Consider the following 15,200-nt stretch of genomic DNA (forward strand, 5'->3'; position numbering starts at 1 on the left):
TTTTTTTTAACTTTCTTATTTTAAAGATTCCTACACAATGTGATATGGCACCCCATTATGCCCATTCGCATGCAAACATATTATGTAAGATAAACACTACCAAAGGTGGTGAAATGGCACAAAATAGTCCCAAGGTCTAGGGGTTCATACCATGCAAATGGTAAATTTGCGGCGAGTTTGATTATCAGATTCATTGTCACCAACCTAAAAAAACAAATTAGAATGGTTAGTGTTCTGTTGTAGCGTAAGGTGACATTTACCCAAAATTTAATTTAACATTTAACTTCAAGGCAACCATGTTGACCTTATTTGCTTTACTTATTGAATCAAATCTAGGTTCATTTTCGGCTTAGATGCTGAACATGAAAAATATGTGGCTATAGAAAATAGAAACATTTACAGAAAAATTTGAAGATAATGAATCTCGTGCAACACTGATTAGGTACAGTTGAATGTCTTTCAACAAGTGTCATTAATCTATATGTAAAACTTTTTGTCTGTGAGGAACCGTCTCAACCAAACTATTGTCAATTTTTGGTGTACAGACTTGAAACTTAATATATAGGGGATTTGGACTTGTGGAACAAATTTGATTATAGTTTTTAGTTGGTAAAAATAGCTGCTAAGGGGTCAGAATGGAAAAAAACTGAAACTTGGCAAGCATAAGTCAACTAAACATATACTTATGCATCCGCAAATATACATTTATATGTTTAACAAACATTATTTTGGAAGTTTTTATTTATTTATTTTTTTTACTACATTTTCACTCCAAACAAGGCACGTTGCCACTTTGATGTAGGGGGCTACTATCAGGGACCTAAGTTGCAGGGGTACTATGTAGGGAGTTTATCAGCAAGATGTTTGTTCACATTACACTTGAACTTCTGCATGTCAGTACAGTTGGGGAAGCAGGAAACTGGAAAAGAATTCCAAAGTCCTGCAGTTCAGGGGAAGAAGCTATTAGAGTAAAAGGCTTTCTTACATCTAGGGATCTTAACTGTATAGGGGTGGGACTTCGCTGCTTGTCGGGTTTGTCGGGGGTATTTTCGTCGAGGGGGTATGAGGGCTTGTAGTTCGTCTGAGCATCTACCATTAAAATACTTGTAAAACAGGCAGAAGGATGCAACATTTCGTTGGTGGGACAGGGGCTGAAGTTTAGATGACAGTTCGGGACCTATTAGGTTGGCGACTCTCTTTTGGATCCTTTCCAGAAGCGAGAGACTAGTGGCAGATGCACCATCCCAAATGTGACAGCAGTACTTTATACATGGGCGAATGGTGGCTTTGTAGAGGTACAGGATACTTTCAGGCGTAAGTAACTTTCTAGCACGATAGAGAGAGCCTACTTTCTTTGCAGCAGCCTTAGCAATGATCTCGATGTATCTATTCCAACTCATGTTTCCTGTGAACGTTAAGCCAAGTAGCTTGAACGAAGTTCTCTCAGGTAAAGTATATCATAGCTAGTGGTGGCTGGTAATGTTTCATGTAATTATTAAAAGAAACGAGCTTTGTCTTGGCAGCGTTGAACGTTACCATCCATATGGACATGACTTAAACAGTAATGAATAATGCTGGATATGTTTTGGCTTTGAGTCTAGTTGATGGTACCCTAAGTCATTTTCTTTTTTTTTTCTTTTTTTTTTTTTTTTAACTTTTTTTAATTTTATAAGTCACTACTATATATTGGGTACAATATAATAATCAATAGAGAATTTTCTCTTTAATAATAAATACAAAATCTGCATGAATTAAAATATAAGCGTTTTTTTATGATGTGACAACCCCGGAAGGCGTGCTAGTTTGTTTATAAATCTCTCTTTAAGATCTTATTCCTTTAATTGAAATACGGACTTCTACTCATAATTGTATATCATTGCTCTTGTACTTTTCCATTAACCACAGGAAAGGTTGATTTATTCTAAAACATACGCTTGATTTTATTTTTTTCTCCTTTCATGTTACAGATCTGACCAAGAAGAAGTTTCGTTAACAAGCCAACAAAGGCAGAACCGATACGATACGGATGACGACACATTCCACTAACCATTATAGATGGGGGGGAGGGGGAAAAGGAAAAGAAAGGGGGAAATATGTTTGCATGTATGTTAATCTCTGTGTGTATGTGTGCGTGTGGTGGGATTGTTCATGAATTTCAACACTACAACATTTGGCATTAGATCCTCGAAAACGATCAATATGCCGAAAAGAGAAATCCAAACAACTCTACAAAAGTCCTTAAAAATTATTTCTAAAAAAAAAATGTTTTAAAAACAAAATTTTTTTTTTTTGTAAATTTTATTTATTTTTTTATTTTTTAGAAAATTTTTATTTTTTCAATTTTTTTTTTCTTTTTCAAAAAATTTTTTTTATCAATATACAAAAAACATACGCATTTGGTTAAAAGTTCATTATACATTTCAGATGTTTGCGTTAAAGTTTGAAAGAAAAGACAATGAAAGCTACCAAAATTTTGAGACTGATTCTGGTTGGTTACAATGGATTGGAACGGGGGAGGGGGGTTGAATGATGCATTTTCGTCTATGCAAACGAACTGCAGTGCTGAAAGGAAATAAAAACACTTATGTTCAATATTCATGCCGGCTTATTAGAAATATTAGCTTTATTTTTTGTACAAAAATAAACCTTTCAACTTTCTAAGAAATGAAACAAAAATTTTCATTGTACATATGTCTATACTATATTTTGCAGTGTTTCTGTCTGGGGATGCTATTTAGAATAAAGGCCCTATACCAAGATCATACCTAATTTTATAGGGAATCCAATCGTGGTATTATGGATTTTTTAAAATAATATTATGGGGTCTGCACTCATGCCGAACCTCCATAAAGAAAAATAAAAAAGATCTTTAGTTTTCCATCTCATTTTTCTTATAATTTTTTTTTGTTTGCTTTTTTATTTTATCAATTTTATGGTATATTCTTTGTCTTAATGAAATATTAGCTATTAGCAGAACCTGTGGAAATTCCACTGTAGTTGAAAAGTTTTTAAAAAGCATCATAAATTGAATGAATAAAAAAATAAAATAAAGCAAAAAAAATAACTAATTTAAAACAATTTTTTAGGAAATTCTTTTTTAACCTTTTAAAGCGAAAAAGAATTGATTTAAAAAATTTAGATTTTTTTCAATGAAAATTCAACACACAACACAATTTTTTTTTTTTTTTTTCTGAATAAGTTTTTTATATAAATTATAAAGGAATAGATGTCAATTCATTTGCACATTTTTTTTTTTTCATTTTAAAAAGAAAATAAAATGAAAAAAACTTAATCTCCTCTCAACATGACTTTTTTTAATCATAAAATAAAATAAAATAGCCAATTTGAAACTATAGACACAGCCATGTTTTTTGTTTTGAAAAATTTTGGAGAGGAAATGGTTTTAATGATTTTTAATTGATAAAGAGTGACTATAAAGGGAGGTAATTTGTTTCTCATTAATTAATGTTTGCAATGATGATGATTTTTTTTTTTGTGACACTGGACATATGGACAAGTAAATTAATATTTACTATCAAATTCATATTTAGATTATTACATTCCCATTTAAAGATAAATTTTTGAATCAAAGAGATGAAATAGGTATTTATTGTAAGCACTTTAAACAATTTGCTCTGAACTAATCTAATAATTTGACATAAAACCCAGGGAAAAAAATCTTTCTGTGGAACTAAATAACCTCTGATTTAGTATGTCTAATGTAAATTGTTTTAATAATGAGGTTCAATAGCTTTTAGTGTGAAGTTGAGCTAAATAAATTTAGTATTAAGACTATTAAGTAATTAATATATTAATGAAAAGGTGAATTATATAACATTTCTTTTTTTAAAATAGTAAGGCATGTATCTATTTGTGTATGTATGTATATGTGTTTAGGTAGAATTTTATATGCATTTATATATAATTTTTCTCTTAAGATTCTATTCTTGATCATATACTTATGATAATTTTACATGAGTGTATACTTGTGTGTATTTATTACAAATGCATATTTGTGTATGTATTCATATCTATTTGCACATGTTTCATGTTTTTTGTATGCATTTCAACATATGTTTATTACTTTTGAAGATTTTATATATCTATATATATATATATATAATGTCTCTCTCACTGTCTCATATATATATATATATATATATATATATATATATATAAAAACAAACTTATAAAACAGTTATCTTCAGACATTTGTTTCACCGTATCCATGGCTCTTTAGCATAGCTAACTGTACCAGAGCTCGAAAACTACCTCCTCGATCTCCTAGAAAAGTGACAATTTATACTGAATTTCATTATTGTTAAAAAATTAACAAAACTATCTAGGTTTAGAGGATTTGAGTGTTTATTTTAATTTTTAAAATAAGGTAAACTATTGTCGTTACTGTTTATGGATGTCCACAAGACTCCCATAACATTATTATATAGTAGGCAATCTTCTATCTCAAGAAATAATGACATGCACCTTGGTGTTTTCAGCGGATTGTCTTTGAACATTGTTCTGGAGCCCTGTTTAAGTATGGCAGTCTCTGCCGCATGGACACAGGAAAGGGATGGTATGCTGGTGTCTGCGCCCTTTTGGTGCTGTTTTCTGTATCATTTGTCTTCTAGTATCAGGTTTCTGTTTCCCTCTCCTCTCCCCACTTCCTGCTGTACAGCACCTCGTCAGGCATTGCAGTCATCTGCTAGCTGCTCTCAGCTGCCCAGGTCAGGCCAAACTCCTCACAGACAGGGGAGAATTGGTTAATTAGCTGTTGGAGCTCCTCCTCTTTATGGGTTGTGATAGCAGCATTGTCAGCAAACAGAAGCTCCCTGGTGAGTATTGTGTGAACCTTGGTCTTGTCCCTTATATAAACTCTTCTATAAAATAGTAAACCACCATTAGATTCATTATAAAATTTTATTTAAGAAAAGTCCTTTGATCTTTGTATTGGTCTTTGTTTTCAATTGCATCCCCAGTAGGTAATAATTAAACTTAATAATTGAACTTTAGTGATGCCGGGTGGAATCTGATAAAAATTTGAATGGTATCATTAAATTTATTTAAAATCTTTAACTTTTATTGAAACTAATTTGAATTTTTTGTTAGTATATCGATTTGTATGACAGACAAACATGCGTTATTTTATATTTATATATATATCTATATCTATTACATCCACATGTTTTTTTTTTATCATTCTGCTATGTTTACTTGATTAATTCAAACTAAATACATGTATTGGTCTGACCAAAAAGTTTGTCTTTTTTTAGGAAAGAGGAACTCAAACATCAAGTTTAGAAATATAATCAAGTTTATGTAATTCAGGTTTCACACTCAATTTGAAAATCAGGGGGAATATTTGTGATTTGTCTAGTTGTCAAACGGCAATTTTGTTCAACTATGCTTCTTACTTGATCACTGTCAATCATTTTTTGCCAGCAAGAGTGAGAAGCATCTCTCACTGCAAATTGACATCATTTTACTTAAAAAAAAAAAAAAAAAAAAAAAAACTATTCAAGAAATTAACAATGAAAACAATTGGACTTTTTCTTAGCATAAAATGGCCCCTAGAGGTTGAAATGCTATTAAACAAAACAAACTCACTCACTAAAAAGTTTCTTTTTCAAAATTGAGCAAATCATTTTTGGCAAACTTGTTCTATAACAACATTCTCCTTATATGCTCCTGGTATATTATTTATTTTATCATTTATGTGGGTTTCTATGGCTTTTTTTATTTCTTTTTTTGTAATAAAAAACACTGGATGTTTGTAGTGTTTTGCTTTTTTCTTTTTTTTTTTTGTTCACCCTTAACAAGAGCTACTATTTAGGACATTGCCTGGGAAAGATCAACAAGATGTTGGTTTGTGTTACATTTAAACTTCTGCATATCAGTACAGTCAGGGAAGCAGGTAACAGGAAGGGAATTCCAAAGTCTAGCTATTAGAGTAAAAAGCTTTAGGTCATTTAGGGACTTCAACAGTGAAGAAGTGAGATTTTGTTGCTAAGCGGGTTTGTCGGGGATATGTACATCGAAGGGGTACAAGTGCTAAGAGTTCATCAGAAAACATTCCATTAAAATATTTGTAAGAAAGGCACAGAGATGCAACATTGTGGCGATGGGACAGGGGTCAGAGCTTAGTTGACAAAGTGGGACCGATTAGATTGAAAGCTCTTTTCTGGATCCTATCGAAGAGGGAAAGGCTAGTGGTATACACACCGGCCCAGATGTGGCAACAATACTCCATGCATGGGTGAATGGTGGCCTTGTAGAGGTACAGGATACTCTCAGGTATGAGTAGTCTTCTAGCTCAATAGAAAGAACCCACCTTCTTTGCAGCAGACTTTGCAATGTCCTCAATGTATTTATTTCAGTTCATATTGTGTACAAATGTTAGGCTGAGGGGTTTGAAGGAAGAAGTATTTATCTTTCTCTCGCTAGGATCATAAAGTGGGCTTCAAGATCCAGTACCCCAGAGGAGGAGCACTTTGGCTTGAAAAAAATACCTGGGCAGCCTCTCAGCATTTCCCAGTAGAGGCACCTGAAGCAATTACCAATAAACTAACTCCTTCTCAAAGAGAGAAAGCAAAGCCTGTGAAGGTGGACCTCTTAGACTCTGTTGGCTTTTGGGACCGAAGGAAAAATGCCCTGGCTTGAATCTGGAATAGAAGCAAAAATGTAAGAACTTCTCTGCTCAGAGGCTTATTTCCACACTGATGTCAACAGCCATGCTACACCAAATACGGTGTTTGTTGAATAGGAGTATGAAATGATCTTTATTAGGCCAGAATGATAGTGTTCAAAAAGCAAACTTTTTGACCAAACCAATATTTAAACGGATAATATGCATATCTCCATCTTTGTTTGCCAATGAACAAATAGCTATTGTTTGTTTGTTTTTTTGTTTTTTTTTTTAATTTTAAAAAATTTGTTTTTTTTTTAATTAATATCATGAATTCTTTTTAGTAAGCATATTTTTTTATTTTGAGAGTGGGGAATTAAAAAAAACTTTGATCTGTTTATCAAACTTATTTAGATGTTTTATTCAAAATTATTTAAATTTTTTTGTTGTTGTTTTCTTAAAGATTTTACAATTTTTGTGTCTATGAACTTCTGGTGAGACTGAGGAATATTTTTTTTTTTTTTTTTTTACCTGAAGAATTAAATTGGTTGATTCTGGATCTTTTTGGCTAGGGACAAAGTGTAGTATCTGTTCTGATACTACACTTCATCTTCTGTCCTCGTTCAGTGAAGGAAGAGTACTAGGCCGAGATCAGTTTTATTTTTTGTCCCAATTTACAGTGCTACTTTTTGGATTCTTGTCGAGAATTCCCTCTGTTAAAAAAAAAATAAATAAAAATAAAGAAATATCTGAATTAGGTACCTGTGACAAAACAAAAATATTATATTCCAAAAATCATGCAAATTGAAAAAGTTTTATTTTTAAAAAAATCAAATTTTATAAGTAACCTAAGAGCAACTGTTTTGTCCGCCTTTTTGAAAAGAATCTAAAAAAACAAAAACAAAAGGTAGATAACTCAACTAATTCAATCTTGCAAGATTTATGTTGTGATCTCATTAATAGCTTAAAAATGATTTTCTTTATAAAAATAAACTTGTTCGATCAATGTACATAATTTTTGGAATATGATATTCTCGTTTCATCATGTATGCATACATCATAAAAATTTTTCTTTATTTTTCTTTTTTTTTAATATGGAGGGAAATTTTGGACAAGAACTTCATTTGGAGAAGCTTTCTCATATTAAAAACTGACCCTGTATTGAACTCTCGTCTGCATTAAGCAAGTAAATAGAAATTTGATAAGTTTTTTGCAATTAGTATCCATTCATCTGCAAAGTTGAGCAGTATTGAGCTTGTTCAATACTTAGATGGTGACCATTTGGAAATACCATGTGCTGTATGTAAAATTTGTCCTGGTGGCCTTGAAATCTGCAATAATAATGAGCAGTCTTTGACCTTTCGTTATGATCTGTGCTAACCAGACACTGATCAGCAGTGAAAGATTTTGGATCATTTATCATGCCCTCATTCTTTACTATTAGCATGATGCATCATATATTTTTTCTTCAAAATGTTTAATACTAGAAAAATAGTCAAAACCAATTCTTCCTGTTGCTATGTATTCACTTTGAAACCAATCTTCAAAGAAGGTTATCAGCTAAACTTCTGAAATATTACAATTAATTACGTTTCTGAATTTTTTAGATGAGGATTGATTATTCATATTATTTGGCTCCTATGAACTACTGTTCTCATTTTGAGTCTTATTTTTACAATGTTTTAGTTGATGTAAGCTTCAAGTGTATCTTGTCGAACGAAGGAATCTTTTTAACAAATTCAGGAATCTGCACAGAATTTCGAATGGAACTATTTATTTAATTCATGGGGATAACATGCTTTAGTTTCATCAGCCGTGACTGGGTAGAAGTCATAAGTAGTTTGTATTTTTATTTTGGGTGTCGCCCGCACTGAAGATTGAACCTTCAACCTCCAGAAGAGCAACTTTTTACAACTGAATTTTACCAAGGACTCTATCCACTGTGCTATGGGTCCACAAGGACTTCTACCCAGTCATGGCTGATGGAACGAGAGCATGCTACCACTTGTGGATTAAATAAAATGGTTCCGTTTGAGGTTCAGTGCCGATTCGACAGAAAAATTTCCAAGTTCAACAAGATACACCTGAAGAAGGCCGGCAGTTACATCAACCAAAACATTGTGAAAATAACACTCCAGATATGATCAGTAGTCCAAATAATCCAAATAAAATGTATGACAGTTAATATCACGTAAGTGAGTCTGGCTAACATGTTTTAAACAAATTAAAAAAAAAAGAATGAATATTAAAAGTGAGAAAGAACAATGTTATCAAATGAACTAAAATGGTGAGGATTTATTTGGATCTGAAACAAATGTTTAATTCTTTCCCTTTTTTTGTTTTTGTAACATAAAATGCCTTCTACTTTTTTGTCATGATGGTACCTTTTAAAATTGAAAAAAAATGCATCGTTTGTTTTCGTTTTTATTCTTTATTTCTTTTTATTTATAAGCAAATGAATAAAATTTATCTTTTTTGGAGATAAACAATTAATTATGTTAATTTTTTTGTCAATGTATATATTTTTTTTTTTTACTGAATACTGTTCATTGGTTTTTGTTTCAGGAGGCAATTGATAAAAACTAAAATCAATTTAAAAAGGTGGGTACATAGTTTCATAAAACATTTGAATAACACTGGACGCAGTGCCATCATTAATTGAGTTTTTTTTTTTATATAGTTTAACCATATATTATTAAAGAAGAAAAAAGTGTCACCTGAAAGATGTCTTAATAGTTTTTTTTTTTGTACGCCACCCCTTATTTACCCCCATTGTCTAATTTATGTTTTTTAAACCTTGAATTAAAGCTAAGGAGAAAAAACAATATTTACATTTTGGTTTTCTTACATTGTAAAAATTTTTCTTTAATAATATATGGTTAAACTATATAAAAAAAACAAAAAAAAACTCAACAATTGATAATGGTACGGCGCCCAGTGTTATTCAAATGTCTACATATATATATATATATATATATATATATATATATATAGCAAAGTTAGATATCTGTTGATACATATATAACGAGATTTTGCAAGGAAGAATGATTTATGAAAATTGAAATAGAATTGACATAAAATAAATCGGTAAAGTAGAAAATCTATATTATGTAATATTGTTGGAGGTAAATTTTTGGAAAAGGTTTACATAATATTGATGATTAAGTTATAAATTCTGAATTCTACTGAGTTCTGTTGAACTAAATTTTCTCAATCATAGAGCTAATTTATACTTATAGTATTCACTGGTGTCATAGATTGCTTTATTTTTCATCTTCATATGTATAAGTGAGATCTTTTATCCTCTTAAAGATACAACTAAAGTTAAAAACATTTGAGCTTGACTTCTTTAACCCAATATATATAATAAAGAAAAAAAATGGACCCTATTTAGATGTTTAATCGACTAAAATACAAATAAAATAAAGAGGGGAGAGAAAAAATACAGGAAAATTATTTATATATATAATTGAATAAAATAAGTCAATTAAAAAAAGAATTATGATGTGTAATTATTAAAAAACCAAAGCGCTTTTCGTCAGACCAATTTTTCAAGGATGTTTTGTCTGGAAATGTTTCTAGAAATAATAAGCAGCAAGAGAGGAATAGGAAAAAAAATTCACAAACAGAAACCACCCAACCTAACCCAATGTGTCTTCCTAAATAATTCTAACTGTAACCAGAGGTTTCTCTGCTTGTACAAAGTAGGGAGGCTAGAACTGATAGCAAGCGTCTCACGGAACTGCTTGTTCGGCAATTCGCCTTCAACTCCACCTTAGAACCAACAAACAACTCCCTCCCAAATTTCCTTATGCAGACGGAAGCCACAGATTGATGATCTAAAAATCACCCCTTATAAAAAACTTAGACACCACCAGAGCATGTGGGTCTGATCTCATCCCTGCTATACAAATTAAGAAATAGTTGGCTGAGCTAACCCCTGTACTTTCCAAACTCTACAACAAATGCCTTGCTGAATCCAGCTTCCCCAATAGCTGGAAGATGGCCTTTGTAGTACCAGTCTACAAGAATTCTGGCAAAAGGACCGACCCTCTCAATTATTGCCCTATCAGTCTCTTTGCTAAAATCTGAGACGCTAATCAATCAAACATTAATCCTACACCTTGCAGAAACTAATCTTCTTTCTGACCAACAGTACAAATTTAGTCCCATCGCCACAATGTTGCATCCCTGTGTCAGTTTTACAAATATTTTAATGGAATGTTCTCTGATGAACTCATTGCATTTGTGCCCCCTCAATGTACATATTCCCGACACACCCACTTAACAACAAAATCACATACCTTCACTGTTAAGGTCCTTAAATGTCAGAAAGTTTTTCTTTCTAATAGCTTCTTTCCTAGAATAGCTAGATTTTGGAATTCCCTTCCTGATACTTGCTTCCCAAACTGTACTGATGCAGAAATTCAAATGTAACGTAAACCAACATCTTAATCTTTCTTAGACATGGTCCCAATTAATAATTTCTTATGTCCAAGTGGCAATATGCCTTGTTTGGGGTGAAGATGATTGAAAAAATAAATAAATAAATAATATATATATATATATATATATATATATATATATATATATATATATTATTGAAAATTTATTCAAATTTAAAAAAAAAACCCAAAAAATACACATTATAAACCCGTAAAGAAGGTATACAAAATTTTAATTATCTGACAAGGAGTACAAATAAACAAGAAAGACCTTATTTTGCAGAGTTTCAAAAAATGCAATTCAGAGGAAAGACGTTTGCAAAATATACAATAAATTTTGCAGATTAATGCAAAATATACAATAAATTTTGCAGATTAATGCACATATGAAATTAATCATACTTGCATTAAAAAAAGTTATTAAACAGTTAGTGACAGTTTGTAGGGATTCAAAGAGGTTATATATATATATATATATATATATATATATATATATATATATATATATATATTAGGGATTATATTTGATTAAAAAAAAAAAAAACAAGGAAAAGAATGCTCAATACGTTAGTAGAGCTAAAAATGTTTTTATCATTTTCAATCTCCGGTGTATCAACTTAATCCATTAAATCATCTGAAGATATGAACGGGTAATCTTTATCCTGTTTATTGAAACCACTTGTAATGGATTAAGTTGATGCACTCAAGCTTGAAAATAATAATATACACATATATATATGTGTGTGTGTGTGTGTGTTGGGATGATTAATTGGAATCAAGAAACATAAAAATACAAACTTTTTAAAGTATCATTATTAGAATCGGAAAAAATTGTGCTTATTTTTCAATGCCAAAAACGATTCTTTCAATTTCTTTTTGTTTTGTTCATATTTAAAAACTTAATTTTCCATTAGTATTACTAATTATTGTATTGTTGGTTCCAGGGCAACGCCAGAAGGTGTGTCAGTCGATTATTATTGTGTTTCATAGAATAAATGGAATGTCAGCTAAAATAGGTATTTTGTTAATAAAATACTTATTTACAATAACTTTGTTATCAAAGGAATTTTAGCTGACAATTTAGGAATTTGTAGATAAGCATTATTGATTATGTAAAAACACCAGGTGATAATTTTAGTGCTATGTGTGTTAATGACGTCATGAAAGGAAAGTAGATTTTGATATGCAGTTGAGTTAGTTTGGTCATCATAGACAGACAGGAGCAGACCGGTCGTAATGGCTCTGAACTCCTGTGAGAGATGAGAAAATGTTAAAACGTAGTACTTAAGACGAGCATGCAACTTTCCAGGGGGAAAAATTGCTGGAAATACAACTCGTGACTTATTGATTTCTTGGGATGAATCTTAATTGCAGCTTTCCGTCAGCATAAGACCGAAGATGAACCAGGCCAGATGTTAAATCTCCGGAGAAATTTTATCCGTTTCATTTTGTTGTAAAGTCTGTTGTAAATGTTGTTAAATTTTATCTGTTAATATATCGACAAACCCGAGAACACTAGACAATCATAGAAACGGTCATAAATGTTATGCAGGCATAAATTCAACGAACAACAGAAAAACTAGAGACGATCACGAAATAGAGAAAACTAAACGACAAACAGCACACAGATAAGTATACACCCGAGTTGATACACCCGAGATTGAAAATGATTTTCATCATTAAAAAGTTTTTATAAAAATTTTATAATTTATATTTTATATATATTATTTTATTTTTTATAAATATTATTTAAACTTGTACACACAACCTAAATAAAGTTGATATAATAATTTAAATATATATACATATAGCAAATCATCTTATAATTCATGACGATGTTAACAAAATTTATTGAATTAATTTAGATTTAACTATCAACTAAGACTGAAAAAGTAAAAACAAAAACGGGGAGTTTCAAGTTTAAGTTAAATCACTTGACCTTATTAAGAGTATTCTAACTGAAAAGTAAATTATAAATATAGCAATTAATATGACTTAAAAATAGGACTCAAAGAATGGTAAAATAAAATATAAAACTAGTGGATATACAAACAAAAGCTTAAAAATATAACAATAATTCATAAAATACGAAAATAATTGAAATTAGTTAAGATAAATACAATATGGTCGTAAAAGAAAAAAATGCCTGAGTGTGTCAGTTTTATGGACCATGTAAATTTTATAAAATGGTGTTTTTTTTCTGTTTTTGAAGGTGACCATCTGATGAGTAAGTGACTAAAAATGCTGCAAAGACATAATTTTGCAGACTTGTTAGTCGTGAACAAGACAATATTGTAATGGCTACCTTTTGAAAAGCAATACATTATCAACTGATAAAACTTGATCTTTGGAACTTGGAGAATTATTATATTATATATATATATATATATATATATATATATAAGTATATGAGTTTGTATGTTTGCATTTTTACAAAGAAAAAACTACTTGAAGTCTCAAAGTAACTAAAAAAAATAAGGTGAGGAAAACTTCAGGTTTAACAATCACGTTGACGACTTCTCAGTGCAACAACGCTTCTTATTTTACTAAACATTTCAGATATATATTAGTCTGTCTATCTGTCTGTTTCATTTTTTTGGGGGGCAAATCAGGCTGAAATTTTGCATGGGCTTTATTAATAAGGTGCAGCGAACTAAGTATTATGGTATTTGTTTGATATACAGTTTGGGATGAATAATGATTTATATTTAATGCAAAAATTAGCCCAATTTTAACCATATTAAACCATCAATTTGACATAAAGCAATCAAACACTATAACTTTTCCCCGTGAAAATAGAGTAAAAAGTCTTGTATATATATATATATAATATATATACATACACACACACACACAGATTTTCATAATTATTTCCATTAGTTGCATCTACTCTATAACATTATTTCAGTTGAATTTCCTGCTTTGGTTGAAGTAAAATGAAACAAATTCAAAGAGACCGATCACATCTTTAAAAGCATTATTTAATAAAGTTAGTGAAAGAATTTAGAGCACCAAAATTTAATGTTGGGTAATTTTATTTTTTTATGAATAAAATCATCTATTTATTTTTTTTTCTGAGACTTTTGACAATATATATTTTATCAAACACATTTTTGTCTTCATTTCACCGTGAGGGGTGGCCTGAAATGGAAGTAATTTTAATCTTAATAATCATTATACACATATTCACCCTTTATAACTGGGTCGTAAACTCATAGAAATTATCTTTCCATTTCCCGATTCAAAAACAAGAAATTCTTCCTTCTCAAATTCTGGCAATTCTCATTGGCTGAGAGCTGAAAAATCCATTATTCTGGATTACACATCTTATTACATTAACGAACACTCAAGAGCTTTTCAAGTATGGCTTGTGCATTCGTCGATATAAATTAATAAAAATCGATACAACCGTAGACTTTATTTAATCAAGGAAGAACATTTACACTTTTTTTTTTATAGAGAATAGTTTTTTTTATGAAAAATGCATAAGACGTAATGTGCACGCATGTATACGTCGATATTTGCTGATCAGGTGTGATCTGAGATTAAGTATTTGTTTATTGTTACAGATAATTCATGATTGCAGAGTTTTTTCATGATTTGCAACGTTTGGGCTTACCTCGATAAAGTTGGATAGTTCACGAAAGTTTATCTTATAACAGAATAAGTTGCATGTATGAGACACACTTGGAGTGCATGGCGGACGTGGCTTAGTGGCATGCTACTTGAGAAAAAAGGAAGGAAAAAGAAGAAAGAGAGAGAAAATTGATATTGTCATCTATCGGCTGTAACATGTAACAGGGCTGATAATCGTATGTGTCTCAAAACAGAAAGTGTTGTGCATTGTGTCCATGGTTTGGCTATGTGTGAAACTCGGCTAATGTGTCTCCACAGGCTCTCTCTGGGATACAGCAAAACGTATGTTTAATGCTGTTGACGAATGCAAATAAAGTCTGACTCCAATACTTGCTGTCTTTGCCGGCCCGCTATCACTTCACAAAGTTCACTACTTGAAATTCTTGAAACGTTAATTTAAAATAATAAACATTTAATTCATGGCTTTGTTTTAAAAACGAGGCAAAAATCTTTAGCATTTATTAATATCGATAACCATTAACATTTTCTTTATT

At 30.8% G+C, this 15,200-nt stretch overlaps 1 protein-coding gene across 3 annotated transcripts in view; it reads left to right on the top strand.

The window, feature by feature from the left end:
* The window catches only part of LOC145248286 (transmembrane protein 181-like), a 118,428-nt gene extending 109,310 nt beyond the window's left edge, over positions 1–9,118 (top strand). For all 3 annotated transcript variants that reach the window (XM_080110159.1, XM_080110161.1, XM_080110160.1), the window contains exon 14: positions 1,968–9,118. In XM_080110159.1, the coding sequence (XP_079966285.1) occupies positions 1,968–2,046 (79 nt within the window). In that variant the 3' untranslated portion in view covers positions 2,047–9,118. The remainder of the gene's footprint in view (positions 1–1,967) is intronic.
* The last annotated feature ends 6,082 nt before the right edge of the window (positions 9,119–15,200 follow it).

This window comes from Euprymna scolopes, chromosome 26 (assembly GCF_053919585.1).
Source record: "Euprymna scolopes isolate OS-2025 chromosome 26, ASM5391958v1, whole genome shotgun sequence".
Taxonomy (NCBI): Eukaryota; Metazoa; Mollusca; class Cephalopoda; order Sepiida; family Sepiolidae; genus Euprymna; species Euprymna scolopes.